Source organism: Phocoena phocoena, chromosome 1 (genome assembly GCF_963924675.1).
Source record: "Phocoena phocoena chromosome 1, mPhoPho1.1, whole genome shotgun sequence".
NCBI lineage: Eukaryota > Metazoa > Chordata > Mammalia > Artiodactyla > Phocoenidae > Phocoena > Phocoena phocoena.
The window spans coordinates 127,224,189-127,245,599 of record NC_089219.1 but is presented as its reverse complement, the minus strand read 5'-3'; the positions used below and the strand labels follow the sequence as shown (position 1 = coordinate 127,245,599).

The window sequence follows — 21,411 nt, the reverse complement described above, 5'->3', positions numbered from 1 at the left end:
GGGGAGTCACTGAAAGTTTATACATAACATGGTCAGATTATGTTTTAGAAAGATTGGCATCGGCGTGGAGAATAGATTTCACCATCTAGCTACTTCCCTGAACCTGGCCCGCTTTCTTGCCTGCCCTGTCTTATCTTCCTTTGACTCTAAAGGGCCCAGTTTGACACCCCTTTCCCTATCAGTGTCCTTAAACAAAACTAATGATCAGAATCATTTTGAGACCTTACAAAAATACAAGTTATTTGATCCCATTTCACAGAATCAAACTCTCACGGAGACAGAACCTGGGAATCTCTATTTTATAAAAACTGCCCAAAGGATCCTGGGGCAGTTGGACTATGGACAGAATTTGTGAACTAATGTAGATTGTCACTTATAATACAACAGAGATATGTTGATAAACATTAGCAATGTGTATGGCCTACTGAATTAGATTGAAGATGGCTGGAGTAGGTCTTACTCCTAATGTCTTCTTTCTACAGCATTAGAAGACCAAAACAATGAGCCCCTTACTTGGAACCTCAAGATCTTTCCCTCGTTCTTTGAATAACATGTCCAGACCTTCACATGACCTGTTAGGCAGCATGATTTGGCTCTGATGGCCTCACCTCTCAAGCTACTCTTCCCTTTACCTTGTACTAATTATTAACTTGTTATAGATAGGGGATGTTGATACATTTACTCACCAGTTTCTACATTCTCAATTAAATTACAGATAGATATGGTTTGGGGGAACTTTGTGAAACAATAAAGACCTGGAAATTTTCTAAGGAGAATGGAAAATGATTTGATTTAGGATGAGAAAAGGACTGCTGCTCAACCTCAAAGACTCAACTGAGTTAAAGATGAAACATCCATATTCATAGGACAATTCTGTTATTTCCTCCTTGAGGAGCCAAGGAGCAGAGAAAATGGACAATTTTGTCAATCAGCATGTGAGTACTGGCAAAGCATAAAGTCAAGAAGTAAGAGAATAAGGGTGCTCAGATAAAAGAAACAGAAAATTCCTGGGATGGGCCAAAAAGGAAGATTCAGTTAATTTGCTCCAAGATACAAAGGATGAAAACCTGAGTACCCTTGTTTTGTCATACTACTCAGTCTGTTTGGTAATGATCCCCCATTTTATTTAATTCTGGTCTCTGGCTTCTCCACCAATGGTTCTAACTCACATTCTGTTACGTTACCCTAGAGCACTGTGAATAACATACTGCAGCTGGAAGGTGCCAGTGGCAGAGTAAGTGACATAATTTTCCAGGACATAAATGAAACTACCTAGGTAAGGTTATATCAAGGTAGTAAATGTTTTATAATAATTGTTTTCCTCCTAAGTTAGAGATATGACTTACAGACATGATTTTTATGGTGACAGCATATCCATACAATAGACTTTCTTTACTTAAATTGATTGCATTTCATAGAAGACTCGATATATATCAAAACACAAATATGTCCTTCACATGAAGATATTAGTGTTTTAAATACAGTAGCTATTATATTTAAACATTCTGCTAATAAAAATTAATTACATTTTTGTTTTTGAAAGATTTTAGATTATTTTTAATTAAACCAATGCCTTAAATTAATCCAGTTGGTTCAATTTTCAGGCTTATCATTTCGTTTCTCTTTCCAATGTACAGCCATATCAATCAAGGAAACAGGAGCAGCTGCAATGAAGCAAGTTGTGTTGGAAGCCAATGGCTAAAATTAGATTAACAATGACATTTACTTATATGTTCACGGCTGAAATTTCAAGGGTAAAACATTTTCTCTTGAAAGGAGACACTTCCCCATCACTGAAATGCAGACTTTTGTTATCAAATTATATCCATATTCCATCACCGGGTGGTGAAACTGACCCAAAATAGAAAGTGAAACCATAGTCTTTTTTTCTGCTAAAGACAAAATTAAGTAATGGAATTGTTTTTATAAGATTATTTTGACTGGTGCCTTCTTAATTAGGGGGAGATTTTTATCTAGAGAAGTAGTATTCCCAAGGAGGAAGGAAGTATAATGTATCTAGCATGAGGGCAGAGAAAGGTGGTCTAGGCTTTACCCCACCCACCCTAAACTACTCTATAATGCAAATCTTCAGAGACCAAGCAGTTTAGATTTTGTGAACGTTGCTCCCTTTTCTGTTTTTTGCGTACACTTGTACAGTTTAGCAGTTTTTCCAGATGCCACTTTCCATTTCTCTTTTGGAAAATCCAGAGTGTGTGCATGTACTTACATAATTAGTGGAAACATGTACATATTACATCAGTCATTTCCAAACATGCTGTAGTCCCTTCCCTTCACTCCTATGTGAATTACAAGGGGCACCTCAGAGGAGAACACCTCTTCCCAAAGCACTACCATGCAGTGCAGCCGTTCACTCCCACTGCTGGTCAGGAGTGTCCATCGCTATGCAGTGCAAACATGCACACTGGGATGCACTGCTCTGGAAAGCCGTCCTGCTTCTCCTGGCCCAGCACCACCAGCCCACTCTTCCTAATGAGGCTCTGGAGGATGTCCATATCCCGAGTCACACAGATGGAAGATGCAGCCCACCTGAGCCACACTGTCCTTCAGTATGATGATGCCGTTTTCTTTCAGGCCATGTCGGCACCGGGAAAGAAATGTAAGAAGGTCTTTAACAGTCAGGTACCCAACAGGTGAGGCCAAGTAAAAGGGGGAACAGGATGAAAGGGTGGGTGGGAAAGGAGGTGAGTAGGAAAGACAGACCAACCACAAGACTACAAATCAGGAGCTCATTTGTTCACTCATTCATGAATTATTAAATAGCCTGAATTGTTTTGCTGCAGGAGGCTTTGAGAATTTAGGTAAGAGGACAGGTATCTTCTTTGAGGTGAATCAGTGTATGCTCTAAAAAATAGATATTATCTTACCTAGTCTATCTACCTCCCAGGCACAAGATAAACTATTGCTCATCCCTTGGGTTCCCTCCATGTCCCCTGGACAGCCGAACTCTGTCATCATTCCTCTGTGTCTCACACACACACACACTCAGACCAAAATCCAATTCACTGCTGTCTCACTTCCTGGGAATTTAAATCTAAGAAAGTCTAGTTTTTCCAGTAAATGGGGATAGACTCTTTTTGTCCCCACTTTTTAAAGTTTTTCAAATATTTAGGTTTCTTCTATGATGTAGGTTGGTCTGAAGGCACTCCATCCCTAAGAATGGGAATTGTCAAGCTTGTTCAGAGGATGTTATGGGAGAAATCTGGAGGACCAGAGCTTTGGGGGAGTTCCCATGATACCTAAGCCTAGCTAACTGTTCTAAGCACAACTATAGCCAGATCTCCCTTTGTGTCCTTGTTCTGCCTCCACAAATCCTCCAATCAGCCCCATGTGTTTTCTTCTTCTCTATCTGGAAAGGGAAGAATGGCAGATGCAATGCCATGCAGGACTAACCAGAGAGAGACCCACTGAATCCAGATGGCATCGTATCTCCCCAGTGGGGGTGTGAATTCTTCAGACTGTAGCAGTGGTAGGTTTCTACCTTGTCCCCTCTGACCTGCAGGTAGTTCTGTGCCATGAGGAGGAACGATTCCATCATGTCCACAAGTTCCACAGTGTTGGAAACCAGCAACAGGACATGCTTGCTGACCCTTCCTATCCCAGAGCTGCAATCCAGGGCACCGTCTGTCCCAGCTCTCCCAGGCCCCTGCAGAAAGGTACCCTGTGGAATACTTCAGGAACAGACACTCACCCTGAGTTTGGACACTCAATTACCTCCTTAAATAAACTTTATTTGGGCCAATTTCATATAATTAAATGTACTATTTTAAGTATACCATTCAATGAGTTTGGACAAATGTATACAGGCATGTAAACACTACCACAATCAAGTTATAAAATATTCAATGACTTTTTTCAAAAAAAATCCAATCATGTCTAGTTTTTACCTTCTTTATTTTATTCAAATATAGGTCTTTCAAAGAATTTCAAAATAGGATTTTAGAAAATAATATCTTAAGTTTGAAAACTGGGTAATTTTCTCTAAAATAAATGGGCCTTTGAAAGCCCTATGAAAATAGAACTTTGTTAACTGTAAATTTGGGTCAAACCCACAGCTAAATGGACCTGCACCATAGCTTATTGCCTTGTTAAAAAAAAGAGAGAGCAAAGCAGTGAGAGTCTTTCAGAGTTTTAAAATTACTTTTCAAATTCATGCAATGAAAACATTTCAATTCATACTGGGATGGATAACTGAAATTTTATTTTTTTCAGAACTGATTTTGGGGGCTCTGAATTATCTACTATTCTTGTGTGGAAGATAATTTTTAAGACTTGAGCTGAGGAAATGCAAACTGTTCCATTCTCAGGCCAGGATTTTACTTCAAACTCAGCCTCAGTGACACACAGCACATTCATGAGGATAAAAGGTAGTTGCAGCAAAGTCCCCTTGTCTCTTTTCATGCTAAAAATTGTTTTCTGCTTTTATACCAGAAGCTACATGATTTATTGGGCACAAAAGCCCTGAAATGTTTTTAAAGTAAATCTCTGCATTAAATTAACTGATGGTGAAAGATGAATAGGGGGTAGAGATAGGAGGAAATCAGCCAATAAAAACTTTCTCAAATTTGCTTCTATAAAGTAATATACACATATACATATATACATATATGTATGTGTACATGACCAGTATATATCTATGATATGTATATGTGTATGTGCATATATACATATATATATGTGTGTGTGTGTGTGTGTGTATATATATATATATATATATATATAAGATTCAGCTGGTCTAAATTATTTGGTCACAGTTGGGATGGCTGCTGAATAGGTTTTGTGCTAGAAATTACAGTAACAAGATACTTGAAGTTGTCAATCAAGATCTTAAGGAGAAAGTCTACTCTTGATTTCTCAGGACCTAAGGGTTTTAAAAAAAAAAAATTGGCTAAGGATCAAAAGGTGAAGTTTAAGCAGAAGGAAACATCAGAAACGCTGCTTTCCAGTCCACTCAAAAGGCCTTCCTTACAGCAAGAACAAAGAAGAACAAAAAGTGAAGTAATTGTAGTTTCTTTTCAGAGGAAATAATAATAATCACAATTTATTGACTGCTTGTGTGTAGCAAGCTCTTTGCATCCATAATAACTATAGTAATCAAAAAGCCCCACAAGATAATGATTATTCTCCAATTTGGAGATGAGGACCCTTAGACATTTTTAATATCACCCAACTAATGGCAGAACTAGAATTTGAACAGTGAACTGTGTGAATCCAAAGCCAGTTCTACCTTAGGGCTGTCACCTCAAGTGCCACAACTCTGGTTCCCTTGTTAGTAGCTGTCTAACGTTATGTTGAAGAGAATTCTAAGGCTTCATTCAGACTTACCAGGAAGAGGTCTATGATTGATTAGTTACGTCTGCCTTGAGTATGGGAATGGGAAGTGGTAGTACATGTGCCACTTGTTTGCCATTCCTACTTACAATATGCTACATCCCTCATTCAGATATTATAATATAAACTAAGCTAATTCATTAAAAGGCCTAGGCTAAAGTTTTATGTTATGAAGTCCATAAAAGTAGCATCATTTAAATAAATTTATAACATAAACAAGATGGAGGGAAATACAGGGAAATTATTTTAAGCTACTGAAAATGACTTTAGTTGAAATCTGTGTGCTCAACTAGAGATTCTCATTATAGTTTTTTCTTATCATTATTTAGCCCTAAAGCCTCTACTGATCGTGTTGCTCACATTATTATAGCAAGTGGTTTTAAAAATTGAACCATGGGACAATAAAACAGAGACAACAGAGATCTATGCCAGAGGATTTCAAGAAGTTTAAAACAGCTTAACTCCTTTTTCTCAATGAACAAATAAATATGAAGCTGTTCTGGTTAAAGTGAGGCAGGGCCTCACCCACTCAGTCTTTCTATCATTCTCCCAATAAGCCCTTGAAGGATATCAGTACAACCCTGGAGTTTTAAAACCATTCATGTCTAATCTCCCTACTTTTTCAGACAAAGAAACTGAGGCCCAAAGAGGTGAAATATTTGCAATAGAACTTCCTTGAAAATGCACATCCTCTGATGTGTATTTTTCACCAACTTAGATGTGTGATATCTGACCGCAGTTATCCTTGAAACAAGTTATTTACAAATACAAAAGATGCCTTTCACTCAAATCCTGAGCACCTTAGCCCTTCGCCACTACTGCCTAGTTCTCTTTACTGCATATCACTCCACATGGTTGGCACTACCTCATATCCTGGCACCACATTTATTCCTCTGTCTCTCATTCACATGCAGCACCTCTGAGAAAGGACATTTAAAGGCTGATCTTGGGAACAACATCTCTAGCCTCTTGGATACCATGGCTGCCCACTACTGTGACTGGATTGAAATTTGATGCTCTTCCATGAATGTGACCAGAACTACATACAATGTGTGATTTCAAAACAAGATGTTTTGTTATTTTCATTTATTATCCTATCTTCATATTTATGGATTCATATAAAATAGTGAAATATTCTTAGAAATTTCATTTTCATTTTGATTCTGCCTATGTACTTTGTCTTGAAGAATATTATTTTACCTTCTTTCCACTGGAGTTTAAAACTAAAATGAGGGCTTCCCTGGTGGCACAGTGGTTGAGAGTCTGCCTGCCGACGCAAGGGACACGGCTTCGTGTCCCGGTCCTGGAAGATCCCACATGCCGTGGGGCGGCTGGGCCCGTAAGCCATGGCTGCTGAGCCTGCGCGTCCGGAGCCTGTGCTCCGCAATGGGAAAGGCCACAACAGTGAGAGGCCCACTTACCGCAAAAAAAAAACTAAAATGAAAGTGCTAAATGCCACTTTATAAAAACCATGAAATACAAGTTAGCCCCCAATTTTTTAGTCATCCAATCTCTGAGAAATGTCAAGAGATAAATATCATCAAATACCAATTACTTTTTATAAATTTCTACTTTCCCCAATAGACAGCTAGAAGTAAGGAATGTTATCAGCTATGCTGTTGACATCATCTTGGTATCATTTGTTTATTTGCTAAAGTAAGCACATTTGCAACAAGTTTAAACACCTTTTCCCACTGTCTCATGTCACTAAGTGTTGAAAGGAAAGAAAAACTTTAAATTAAACAATCTGTCTTTTCCCAGTTGACACAAGGATAAATCATGTCAGATACTCATATTCCCTAACTCCTTGTATCTTGACCTGGATACTAATTTAGCATATTATTAAGGTCAAAGTACCAAAATATCATTTCTTTAAAAAGACTGTGTTTGTACTTAGTTAGAGGTCACAGCTTCACAATGAGCCTAGTCTACTAAGAAGGACTCCTTATATTTGTTTGAAAAGAGCAGGCTGCTCTTTTCCAACATAAATATGCAAGCACAAGGCTGTTTCCTTTCCCGGGTCCATGGGCGTGTGTATGGGCTCTGTCTGACCAGCATCCCTGTGGTCAGCTTGGCATTCCACATGGAGTGACAAGACAGCTGGATTACTAACTAAGCTTCTGAAATGCACTGGGATCAAAGTCAGCCTCACCATGAGGCGAGCAGGAGGGATTGCTCTTGGCCAGACTGGAGGAGAGTTGAGGTCTGTGGTATACACACACACACACACACACACACACACACACACACACACAAAGCAGGGATTTTTCTGCTTCATGAGACAAATGGAAAAAATATGTCGTGGATAAGAGCAGGGAGTTTGGTGTCAGACAGACCTTGCCAGGCGTAAGTCCTAGCTCTGTCTCTTACCAACTGCGTAACCTTAAAAACTTATTTAACCTCTCCAAGCCTCAGTTTCCACAACTGTGAAAACAAGAAATGATAATAGTACTTACCTCACAGAATTATTATGAAGAGTAAATAGGACAGTGCTTCTGAAGTGCTTATCAGAGTGACTGACTATCTCAGAAAAAGTGCTCAGTGAAATCAGTCAGCAACACTCATTTAAAAATATTCCAGGTTAACCTGACCTAGAAATAGCCCCAGCCAACAGCCCTAGCTCCATAGTCTTTATGGCCACAGCTGATGTCCACTTTGGCCCAATGGGTGCTCCATCATTATCCTTTTTTCTATACTCAGGCAAAGGGTGCTCTAGGGAAGTTGGATGTGAAGTGAACCTCACCTCAACACTAGGGATATTATTAACGTTATGCTTCTAAATAGGCTGACAACATAACCCCAAATATTCTTAATGTTTCCTTCATTAGAATAAAATGGACTCCAAATTTCAAACGAATGACTTCATAGTGAATTGGAACAAAACCTATTTGCTGGGTAGGACTTTGTTCTCAGTAGAACCAACAATAGCTTCATTGTGTGGGGTAAGTCTATTCTAACAACTGAATGAAGCTCCTTAAAATATAATGAATTGTAGTTTTTTAAGGAACCTCCATACTGTTCTCCACAGTGGCTGAACCAATTCACATTCCCACCAGCAGTGCAAGAGTGTCCCCTTTTCTCCACACCCTCTCCAGCATTTATTGTTTCTTGATTTTTTGATGATGGCCATTCTGACTGGTGTGAGATGATATCTCATTGTAGTTTTGATTTGCATTTCTCTAATGATTAATGATGTTGAGCATTCTTTCATGTGTTTGTTGGCATTCTGTATATCTTCTTTGGAGAAATGTCTATTTAGGTCTTCTGCCCATTTTTGGATGGGGTTGTTTGTTTTTTTGTTATTGAGCTGCATGAGCTGCTTGTGTATTTTGGTTGTATACCCTGAGAAAACCAAAATTCAAAGAGAGTCATGTACCAAAATGTTCATTGCAGCTCTATTTACAATAGCCAGGACATGGAAACAACCTAAGCGCCCATCATCGGATGAATGGATAAAGAAGATGTGGCACATATACACAATGGAATATTACTCAGCCTTAAAAAGAAATGAAATTGAGCTATTTGTAATGAGATGGATAGACCTAGAATCTGTCATACAGAGTGAAGTAAGTCAGAAAGAAAAAGACAAATACTGTATGCTAACACATATATATGGAATTTAAGGGAAAAAAATGTCATGAAGAACCTAGGGGTAAGATAGGAATAAAGACGCAGACCTACTGGAGAACGGACTTAAGGATATGGGGAGGGGGAAGGGTGAGTTTTGACAGGGCGAGAGAGAGTCATGGACATATACACACTAACAAACGTAGTAAGGTAGATAGCTGGGGGGAAGCAGCCGCGAGGCACAGGGATATTAGCTCGGTGCTTTGTGACAGCCTGGAAGGGTGGGATGGGGAGAGTGGGAGGGAGGGAGACGCAAGAGGGAAGACATATGGGAACATATGTATATGTATAGCTGATTCACTTTGTTGTAAAGCAGAAACTAACACACCATTGTAAAGCAATTATACCCCAATAAAGATGTTTAAAAAAAAAAAAAAAAATATAATGAATGCATTTTATGAAAGCTTGTTATTAGTAGTAGTGGCAATAAATTAGATGTATTGGGCAATAATTATGTGCACTAAAGTAAGCACTTGACTTATATTATCTCATTTGAGCTTCACATTATCCTATGAGGTGAGTTCTGTGGTTATGCCCTAGTCACAGGTGAAAAATTGAGGTTTAAGAGCATTTAAGGAATAAGCCCAAGGTTGCTTATACAGTAAGAAGAACTGTAATGACTCTAGAGCCCAAGATTTTGGCCCCTACAGTATATGATCCATCTTCATATGACGTGGAAGTAAGGAAGTGGAGTTTCACCCAACACCAAGTCTACAAAGGGATCACATTCTTTCAAGGCAATGTCTCAACTATGTATAGAATAATATAAAGAGATTCTACTATACTTACCACTTTTAGACTGAACATAAGCTTGCATTTCCTTACAACATGGAATTTTTATTACAGAGACTCAAAAAATCACCCCAAAACCCAAAATGGCATGATCTCTCATCAATCATCTGGGTATCAACTGTTTATCTATGAGACTCCGAAAGAGAAGTCTTCTTAATCCACTAATTGTAATATTAACACTGCTAGTTCACCTTCCCCTGTAGCATAAGATATTAGCTGGTGCTAGGAGGGTGAAATGCCAAGTGGGACAAACCAGTCATTTAATGTGACCTATCCTTTCTGAACATCTTAAAACAGGCTTTCACACTAAACTCTTGGCTGAGCCATATGGCTTTAATATGACTTAAGCAACAACACAGAAGCATGTGAGCTCAATGTTTGAAAGGACTTTGCCTCCTCATCAAACTGCAGTTGGATAACTCACCCCAACAAATTTCCTAAGAAATTCCCGAGAGGCCCGGATATCTGGGTTGGACAGTTCAATGAAATTTCCCATCATACCCTCTTCTGTAGCTGGTACTTCTTGGTAGAAGAGTTTAGCTCTGGCATAGAAGTGCATCTCACCATTGATGACTTGACTTGTTAAAGCATACAATTTCACTGCAAATGAAATGTTATTAATATTTATCAGTATTTAAATGGCAGAACAAGTTTATTCTTATCATGCATTGAATTTCCTCTTAGAAGCCTGCAAATTTGTGCTGTGGGAGAAAGGGTATTAGTTTGATGTCAGAAGATCTGGGTTTGAGTTCTGGCTCAGTGACTTACTTGCTATGTAACCTTGGGTAAAGTTCTTAACTCCTATGATCTTCAGGTATCTCATGCATAAACCACAATCATGTGGCATTTTCATGATTTAATAACACTAGAGTTTAATTTTAAAAATAGCTTGTCACTGTATTAAAAAAAAGCTGAACAATGTTTGCTACAGTAGAATAAATAATATCACAAGTTTCAAAGTAACTTTTACCTTCAAATATTTTATGAGAATTTAATCACTAATCTTTACTTCTAATCACGAGGTAGATTAGGCATAGCTATTTTTTCATCTCTTTTTTTTTATGCAACTCATACCCAAATATCTCTTTGTACCAACATTACAGAAAATGTGCTTGAGATCTATCTTATGAAAATAAAATAATAAAAAGAAATATAATATTTATTGAGCAACTATTCTGTACCCGGTAGTGTACTAGGCATATTCACATATACTATGTCATTTCATTATTTCAGGTATTTTAAGACATTTATTTTTAGAAAAACATGTGTTCTACTTCTGAGTGGTAAATGAGTATGCATTTAAGTGTGTTTTTTAAACCAAAAGGTACATTTGCAGATATAAAATATTTTCATCAGAGGATATTCAGAAGGAAATGATAGAAAGTGAGATAAAAGGGAGAAACTTATGGTTCAAGATTATAGGCTGAATATATGCATTTGTCCTCCCTGCTCCCCAGTACTCCCCAAGAATCATTTTAATAAACTCAACCCTTAACAGTGAAGAAAATGAGAAGGGGCCATCAATGGATTCATGATTTCAACAAATTTCTGGAAGACAAAAAACAGATAAAGCAGATGGAACAGAGCTAAAGAATTTACAGCGGGCTTCCCTGGTGGCGCAGTGGTTGACAGTCCGCCTGCCGATGCAGGGGACACGGGTTTGTGCCCCGGTCTGGGAAGATCCCACATGCCGTGGAGCGGCTAGGCCCGTGAGCCATGGCCACTGAGCCTGTGCATCTGGAGCCTGTGCTCCGCAACGGGAGAGGCCACAACAGTGAGAGGCCCGCGTACCGCAAAAAAAAAAAAAAAAAAAAAAAAATTACAGCTCAGGAGAGTTGCAAAAGGAAGTAAGAGTTAATAAAACAAAAAAAATCTGTCTACAGGCCAACTGGTGAGGCAACCAATGCACTCCCCACAAAAGTGACAAGCAGCACAGCTATAATCCTAGGGAGGGTAAATATGTCTCTTCTCTAAAAAAAAGGAAAAAAAATTAATTAAGTGCTTTAGGAGAAAAAGACCAGTTAGTGTTGGAATCCTAGAACACTACTCATTCTGGCATATAGAGGATTCCAAGTACCTCATTTCCTCATACTCAGAGTCTCGCAAGATCTACCGGCAAATGTAGAGCTTCTTGTCATCCTTTCTATTCAGTGGAGAAGTATATAACAGAGGAAACCTTCTCCATTACCTAAAATCACTGCCCCTGTCCTTCATTTCTAACTATGGATAAATAATGATTTCCAAACACATGGGGGTAAAATGGCAGTCTGAAAAACAAAGATACAGATAGACAATCAAAACTGACCCCAAAGGAAATAGAAATAATCCAGGAAATGAATGAGAATTTAAACCAAAACTAAACAAAAACTTACACCCTTGAAGAGGTATGAGAACAGGTGCATCCATAAATCGAAGATGTCAAGAAAATGATAATTTAAAGAATAATAAAGAATTCTTAGAAATTTAAATTTTGATTACCAAACACTTTGGAATATAACGTTGAGTAAATTATCAGGACATAAAGGAAAAGATTGATATGGAAAACAGAAGTAAAAAGATTAGAGCTGTAAAGACTTAATTCATGTACTTCCCTGGTGGCGCAGTGGTTAAGAATCCGCCTGCCAGTGCAGGGGACACGGGTTCGAGCCTGGTCCGGGAAGATCCCACATGCCGTGGAGCAACTAAGCCTGTGTGCCACAACTACTGAGCCTGTGCTCTAGAGCCCGTGAGCCACAACTACTGAGCCCACTCACCACAGCTACTGAAGCCTGTGCACCTAGAGCCTCTGCTCCGCAATAAGAGAAGCCACCACAATGAGAAGCGTGCGCACTGCAACAAAGAGTAGCCCCCGCTCACCACAACTAGAGAAAGCCCGCGCACAGCAATGAAAACCCAGCGCAGCCAAAAAAATATAAATAAATAAACAAAAGTTGTATGAGTTGAAAGTGCTAAGTACATTCCATCAGTGCTCAGAATTCAATGAAAAGAATGAGCTATAATCAAAAAGAAAATTTGGAAAATATTTTTTTAAAAAAGACAATTCAGAAGACCCAACATCAAGCTAATTAGGATTCTCAAAAACAGAAAATGGAGGGAAGAAAATTATTACAGAAATAATAGAAAAAAATTTCCCAGAGGTGAAAGAGACTATAAAGTCCAAAAGTACTGAGCAGTATGGATTTAAAAATAATTATATAAATAATTAATAATTAAATAAAAGTCACATTTATATATATCCTTAGGAAATTTCAAATCACAAAGAGTAATGAGAAGATCATTAAGTTATTTAGAGGGAAAAAGTTTGTTGACCTTCAAGTAGGGTTGCCAGATTTAGCAAATAAAAATACAGGACACACAATTAGTTTTGAATTTTAGATAATCAATGGATAATCTATTAGTATAAGTACAGTTGAAATATCACACTCGCATGGGACATACTTATACTAAAATTTGTTCGTTGATTATCTTAAATTTAAATTTAGCCGGCCTTTTATATTTTATCTGGCAACCCTATGTTCAAAGAACTAGAATCAGGCATATAACACAGATCTCATCAGAAACCCTGGAAAACAGTGGAGCAGTGACATCAATATTCTGAGGGAAAATTATTTTGAGGCTAAAATTTGTTACCATTCAAATGGTGAAAGAATATTTACCTCCCATGGATTCATCCTTCAGAAGTTTTTTGAAGCTATATTCCAGCCCAATGAGGGTTAAAATCAAGAGAAGATATACAATGAAATTAACCCAGGAATCCAATGAAAAGAAATACCAAAATGACAGATACTATCAGATCTAGAAAGAAATCAGTTTATATTACAACAGAAAACATAGGTTTTAAAAAAATATCTTCAGGAAGTAGAATGAACTGGATTCTGGGTAATACATAGCAGGTAAGAAGTAAGGAGACATAGTGATATTCTTAGGAAGATATATTTTTAACCGCAATCAACAAAAATAAAACAGTTGAAAGTTCGAAGTAAAATATACAACAGTATAAAAATGTTACAATCAGGATATGAAGCAAACCAAAATATGACATAATTTTATGTAGAAGGAGTATAAGAAAAGACAATCTATTTAACCTTAACTAGGAACACTTTTCTTCAGGTAAACAAAGATTGTGACATTGCACTAATGCACTACTTGGCTTTGAATTGAACAATGGTTACATAATCCCAAATTTTTATTCTAAAAGTTAAAAATCCAATAAACACTACTACCATCCATTTTAGTATGCTTCATCTGTGGAGTTAAATCAGTATTTCCCAACTTGAAAACACTGGATGTGGCCAACATTTGGACCCTTGAATGATCATGAATTTGCTAAAAGGGGTACAGAAATCAGTTCCCATGTACTTTATTTTCTAGAGACTAACAATGTTATATACTATATCTCCCATATATATTAACCAACAATAGATTGTCATTTTAAAAATATAAATCTTTTAAAACTATTAATAATACATAGATTTTTTGACATTTTATACTCAAGTTAGTTACTGATTGAGAAAATAAAACATTAAAAGGAGCACCCTCATGTTCAAAAACATTGGAAACCACTGACCTACACCAGTCCCCCTTCCCTAGTACTTGGTAAAGTGTTGTATGAACAGGTAGCTCAAGAAATGCTGATAATTTCAACAGGGACGACAAAAATTAATCATTGCCATGCCAAAAACATGACTGTTCCAAATTCTTCTGTATGCCTCAGAAAAGCAGGCTAGGAAATCACAGCTTACCAAGTCTTCCCAGAGTTGAATGCTTCTTGGGATCACAGGCAAGCCATAGCCCAGTACTCTCTCGTTGATCCAACCAAAGCAGCAAAACAGCCACACTCATCATCACCTGGTTAAGTCAACAAGTTGGTGGAGTTTACTAAAACCCTTAATCTGGAAATGGGAATGGTCCATTATGCCAGCAACATTTAGACTACAAGTGAATGCCAAGCTCAGCAGGGGTCAGACTCAATAGGTACGTTTTTATGGTTATGGGCTTGTCACCTAATTGACAGGAACATTTCACTAAAAAGATATATGAGGTGTAATGGCCAGCCCCAGGTTCTCCCTTCTTGATAGCTCCTGCAATGGTGCCAGCTGATTCAGATAAGGTTATCAGTCATCAGCCTGTGCCTTTTTATTATAGAAATGCATCTAGTGGCTTATTCTTGCATGATTGCAATGTTTTTGTGAAACTTGGGGTAGTCTAAGACAGAGACTAGACACTCTATTAGTTCTTGATATAATACGGTACTTATTTCTTGACCTACGTTATGAGCTGAACTCCCAAGGACCTTCCAACGGCTTACTTGTTACAAAAATAAAAATAAAGTATATGTGAATTTGCCCTGAAGAAGAACAAAGATCTCGTGAACTCTCTAAGAAAAATTTTGTTGCGAGATAAGTGTCTATGTTTGCTGAGTAGCTTTTTCTTTTTCTCTTTTTAATAGTTGGATATAACTATTTTAGACTTTATTCCAAACGTTAGACCTGTCTGTCAACTGAAAATTGACCTGGGAGTCTTCAGAGGATATGTAGGCTAGATTTAAATGGTACGTTTGAAATGATCGGAGATAGAATATTGAATCAAGTTAGTCTATAAGAGAAAAGAAAGTCCAACTAGAAGATGCCCTTATGAAGTGTCAGATTTTCCATGAAAGAGGTTTGTAGGTGATGACTTCTCATTTTAGCCATTAAAGAAGAAATGGTAAAAATTTAAGGAAGGAAGGAAGGAAGGAAGGAAGGGAGGGAGGGAGGGAGGGAGGAAGGAAAGAAGGAAAGGAGGAAAGAAGGAAGGGAGGAAGGAAGGAAAATGTACCTAGGCACAATGGAATATTACTCAGCCATAAAAGGAAGAAAATCCTGCCATTTGTGACAACATGGATGGACCTTGTAGGCATTATACTAGGTGAAATAAATCAGAGAAAGATAAATAATGTATGATCTTACTTACATATGGAATCTAAAAAAAACCAAAGTCATCTGTGTTTTCACCAACAGGAAGGGGTAGGAAGTGGGAGTTTATCAATGTTCCTGGTAGAATCCAAGGGTCTGTGTGTGCCAGAATGCTAGAAAGTCATCATTAACAAGTCTCAGAGTTACCCTGAGAGGCCCTCTAGGTTTTATTTCTTCCCTGCATGCTTTAGGTGTCTGGTGTTTCTTGCCTCTAAAATAATGCACTGCCTACCCTGAAAGTTTTAGTGGGTTTTGTTCTTTTCAACTGAGAGCTATTTCAGTGTTCCCTAAATTCTTTTCAGCCTTCAACACAAATAACGTAAGCAGAGGGGGGAAAGGAGGGAAAATACACTTTCCCCTCTTTAGCAAGAATGTACTCAAGCTCCCACCACACATCACATCCCCTGCCCACTTGGCTGAGTGTCTTCCTAACTCTTTATTCCAACTTTAGTGTTCTACCTGACCCACTGTCAAATTTGAAAAGGTCAGAATTCAGGTGAAGATACTGGGGACAGGTTTTTCATGGTGAGATTTTGCATCAGAAGAGTCAGAAGCTGATTCAGCAGTCACCACGCCTCCTCTGCACCTCTGCAGCATCCTGTAGTGGTCTCTAACATGACTTCCACATTCCACAAAAATTATCTGTGGGTCTCTCTCCTACACTAAACTCTCAGGATAAAGCTCTATTTTATTTTCCTTGTAATCCTAGGACTTACAATTACACTTAACACATAGCAGACCTCCTTTAAATGTTCACTGAATAAAGGAATATTGTCTAGCTTTTTGTTCTTTGAATAATACACAGGTTCAGCAAAGTAGTGAATGGCTATAAGGAAAAACCAGCATAATCACAAATAAGTCACACTTTTTGTAGTTTACGAAAAACTACAGGAGGATATATCTTCTCTCCTAATTAGGCATACCCAAATAATAAAAAATATTAACTATCACTGATCAAATATGTATATATGTGCTACATATGCTAAGCATTTATATCTAACTGAATATGTAAGATAAATGTGATTATCTACAGAAGAAAACAGGGCATCAAGAGGTTAACTAAACTGCCAGTGAGTGACACAACTGGGATTTAAACCTAGGTCTATTTAAATCCAAAACTCGTATTTCATCCATCTAACACAGTGTATCTGAAAGTCTGCTCAATAAAGGGAAATGATCTGGTTCTTCATTTCTTTAAAGTGAAAAAATGATCTTACGGCATTTGCACTGCAAAGGTAACAATAAACATTTGGAAAATGGATCACTGTACAAAAAGTTGTGCAGCAATGCCTACCACAGGGATGAAATCAATTTGAAAAATGCCAAGAGTTGTATGCTGAGTTTCATTTGGAAGTTCCAAGTGTATTATAGGAAATGTTTTTATTAATTCTAGTTTTTAATTGCGATGGCAAAGGCGTGGCCATTGTTCTCAATTTCCTCCTCAGAGCCTAATTCTTCTAAAAAGGGGTAAGTGAAGGGGGGTTGGTTACTAACCATTAGTGGGTACCTATGTTCCAGGCATTAGGCTAGGCACTCTCAGGTCATCTCTTCACACTCTGATCCTCACAACGACACTACAAAACTGGGATTATAATCATCATTTTACAGGTAAGTAATGAGAAAATCAGAAAGATTTAGTAACTTACTCAATATTACACAGAAATGAAGTGTCACAGCCAGGCCCTAACCCAAACCTATTTAACTGCAAAGCCTTAAGTCAGAAAGAGTAAAACAAATACCGTATGCTAACACATATACATGGAATCTAAAAATATAAGCGGTTTTGAAGAACCTAGGTGCAGGACAGGAATAAAGATGCAGACCTAGTGAATGAACTTGAGGACACAGGGAGGGGGAAGGGTAAGCTGGGACGAAGTGAGACAGTGGCATGGACATATATACACTACCAAATGTAAAACAGATAGCTAGTGGGAAGCAGCCGTCATAGCACAGGGAGATCAGCTCGGTGCTTTGTGACCACCTAGAGGGGTGGGATAGGGAGGGTGGGAGGGAGATGCAAGAGGGAGGGGATTATGGAGATATATGTATACATATAGCTGATTCACTTTGTTATACAGCAGAAACTAACACACCAATGTAAAGCAATTATACTCCAATAAAGATGTTAAAAATAAACAAACAAACAAATAAATGCAAAGCCTTTGTTCCTTTTGCTAAACCATGTGGAACTATTGTTCTAAATGTGAAGTTAAACTAAGCCTTTAACAATGTCCAGGAGTAATAGATTCTTGCTCAATATATAATTAATAATTATTCGCTGACTTCTATCTACTAGAAATATGCTGTGGATAGTGCTAGAATAATTACTGAGGAGTAATTATATGAACATCTCCAATTGGGCCATATATAGGCCCCTGCATGCACTGGTATACAAACTGGAGATTTATATGAATTTTTTTCCTATTCTACCTCTGATTTGTTCACAAACAGCCACCTTTGGAAAATTCATTGACTCCAAGCCTCCAGCTGAACGTGGGCTAGTAAAACTAGATTATATGAACCTGCTCACTGGCTGCCCATCTTGTTGATTATCTCAGTAGAAAGCCAGCGCTCCTCATAGACTATGTTTTGCATTCCTGTCAATTCAAAAAAAGTGGTAAAACTTACATTGCTCCTCTCATTTGTCAAGTTGCCATTTACAATGGGAGGCAGCATGATTTTGTGGTTAAAAAAGACAGACCGTGGAGCTAGACTGCCTGGATTCTAATCCTGCACTACTTACTTCCTCTGTTCCTCAGATATAGGGTGGAGAAAATCACGGCACCACATAATAGAGCTGTTGTGAGGATTAACGGAGATAATATATGTAAACCACTGAGAATAGTAATAAGCTTGCTCCCATTTCTTTGTGAAGACCTGTTGTATTCAATGGCATAGCTAACTTTTCCATTGGAGATTTTGAATAGGCATCCTCTTGCTTCTCCATGAATCACTGAGGCTAGTCGGGGATATTTCAGCAAATGTTCCCGTGAATGAATGTCACTGCACGGTGAGCTGGTGTGAGCCTGGCTGCCTAACACAGGCAGTTGGAGGGAGGAAGGAAGGAAAGAAGGAATCAAAGAGTCCAGTTAGCCACTGTTCTTCCCATAACTACCCCAAACAACAAACTCTCTGTGCAGACTCTACAGTAGGGTTCCCCATCCTTTTAAAAGAAGGGTTTTATTTTCATTTCTATGAAGTCTTGAAATCATCAGGAGGAGGGGAAGCCAACTCTAAAACACTTCAGTGGGGCTGAGTTTTATTTCCAAACTGAAAAGACTAATATCCACTGCAGCCTGAAAACTCCCATATAGCAAATTAAGCTTATCATCTTCGGTAATGCCTGTTCTAAGGAAGGCTACGTGATGACTTTCAAAGAGATCTGACTCTAAGGAAGGAGATAAAAAGCTAATGCTTACTGAGCATTGGCTAGTTTCACATATATAATTGCATTTAATCCTCCAACAGCCCCACAGTTTTGAGGAAAATGATGCTCAGAGACTTTAGTAACTTGCAGAGGTGATTTTCTCTACCACTAGCAGTGCCAGAATTTGAACTCAGGACATTGGTAACCTGCAATTAATTATTAGTAAAGGGCCCTTAATTTGTCTAATAAATATTTATTGGGGTCTTTTAATTCATCTTTAGCTACTTTCAGAGATGAGTTTCTTTTCTAATAGTTATTTTTAAAATTGGGCAGTCATCTGCCCCTTAGTGAACCTCTCATAAGTTATTGTAATTAATATCTTTCTCCAGACTAATGCAACACGAGCCAACAAGCTACTGTTATTGAGGTGGAGCCCAAAGAGTGTCTCCAGAAAAGCAATGCTCTGACAATATGTGGAGTGGTCAGAACATCATCACCTTCCAAATAGACTGCTCTAACTTTTCCATTTGAATACAAATGAGATGTACACTATGTCCTAAAAGAATTACTCATGTGTAGTGCTATCTACCAGAAAGAGCCCTGGTCTTGGGTTCTTGCTTTGGTATCTAGATGAGATCTATCTAGATTAGATCTCATCATCTCTGAATTTTCTTTTCCTCACTTGAAAAGATAAGATAGGGGGCAAGAGTGAGAAGGTGGGTGGAAAAATAATAATACCCTATCTATCGCATAGCATGGCTGTGAGGATCAAATAGAGTCATGAATGTGAAATTTTTATAAGAAATAAATATAAGATGAAAGTATTTGTATGTCTAGAGTTAAAGATTCCCTTCAGAAATGGACTTATAGAAAGAGACTTTGGTAAGCTGCTAACATAGTTTTGAATGCAATACAAAGAATTATGTAGCTCCTTTCACGTCTGGAAACCCTGGCCACATCAAGTGTACAATGGGGCTTTCAGCAACCTTAACAAAGCAGACTGGGGTTGATACACACTGTTCCTGCTTTCATGGGGGGAAAATATAAATCAAAGGGAGATACTTTACTCCTTAATCACAAGTTATTTCCTCTTCAGTGTTGTTAAGAGCGTCCTGAAGTAACCATTTTCACAGAGGCTGAGAAAAGTGGTGTAGACAAACCAGATAAGCTTTTTATTGCCCTATTGTCCAATTCCTGAAAACTAGAGGAAATAACTAAAATGGAGACAGACTACAGCCCAGTTTTTTTCTTAATATTCAAAGACCAAACTAAAATCTACTCCTTTTAAGCTCTTGGACTATTATTGTAATTTAGAAAGGCCAGAAAGGATTATGTGGAGTGTGTACTCATGCATACAAACACACACACACACACACACACACACACTCACACACAGCCACACACACCAACAACCTTGATCTATTATTGTTTAGCCTTTTTAAAAAATTCTTTGTTGATATGCTTCTGTATTAATATTCTCATCTTTGAGTTACCTAATTTGCCCACCTCTAAATTTTTGCAAATACTAAAAATGTCCTTCCAAACTCAAGAAATTAATTTCTATAATCCTGACACTCAGGCAACCAACACCCAGAGAAGCAAGTTACCCATGTCTGAGGTGCATGGAAGTCCCCAAATAGAGGCTTGTCCTGCCAGGCAATACTTGGTCTTTGCACTTTCCATAAAAGAATGTCATTGAAACATTTAAGCCCATGGACATTGGTTGTGTGTCCTTTTTATCTGGAAAGTGTCCCTGTTCTAATTCCTTTTGCAAAAGCCCCAGAGTCTCACACAGTTGCTCCAGTCATTTCTTGTCCCTTATCTAGTAGCTCTAACTCACTTACCCAGGGGAATATTTTCCAGCCGGTAGAGATAGCTCTGAAAGAAGTCATTGCAAATAGCTTTGTGAAGAATAAAGGACATGCTATGTCAACGGAGCTCATCATTGGTCTTCTGCCTGCGGGATCTGAAGGCAAAGTGGGTTCCCAGGTAGGCCATGGTGAAAGGCGATAATAGTTATTCCTACAGAAGAAGGAAGCTTGTCTGGCTGTTTCTTTGAATTAACTTTCTCTTCCTACACGAACTTGAAACTGTCATTTTAAACCAGCCCCTGTCCATCTGTATCAGGAGAGGTGTCACGGGGATTGGGGGGAGGGGCGGCAGACACGGGGAGGTCAGACACTTGGCACATCTACCATCTGATTGCTCGGCTGCCACCACTCTAAGCCAACAGGTGCTAACTAAAGATGAAAACAGGCTGAGTGAGATCCTGCTTCATCCAGGAAAAAGCACGCCTCCCTCCTTTAGCTGCCACTTCAAACA

At 38.3% G+C, this 21,411-nt stretch overlaps 1 protein-coding gene across 1 annotated transcript; it reads right to left on the bottom strand.

Annotated features, from left to right (window-relative positions):
* Positions 1-2,384: 2,384 nt before the first annotated feature.
* Positions 2,385-21,087, bottom strand: NTMT2 (N-terminal Xaa-Pro-Lys N-methyltransferase 2). The gene is given in 6 exon segments (XM_065895968.1): positions 2,385-2,526; positions 2,528-2,647; positions 3,418-3,472; positions 3,475-3,664; positions 10,193-10,368; positions 20,934-21,087. Coding segments are annotated over 6 exon segments (837 nt in total).
* Positions 21,088-21,411: the final 324 nt, after the last annotated feature.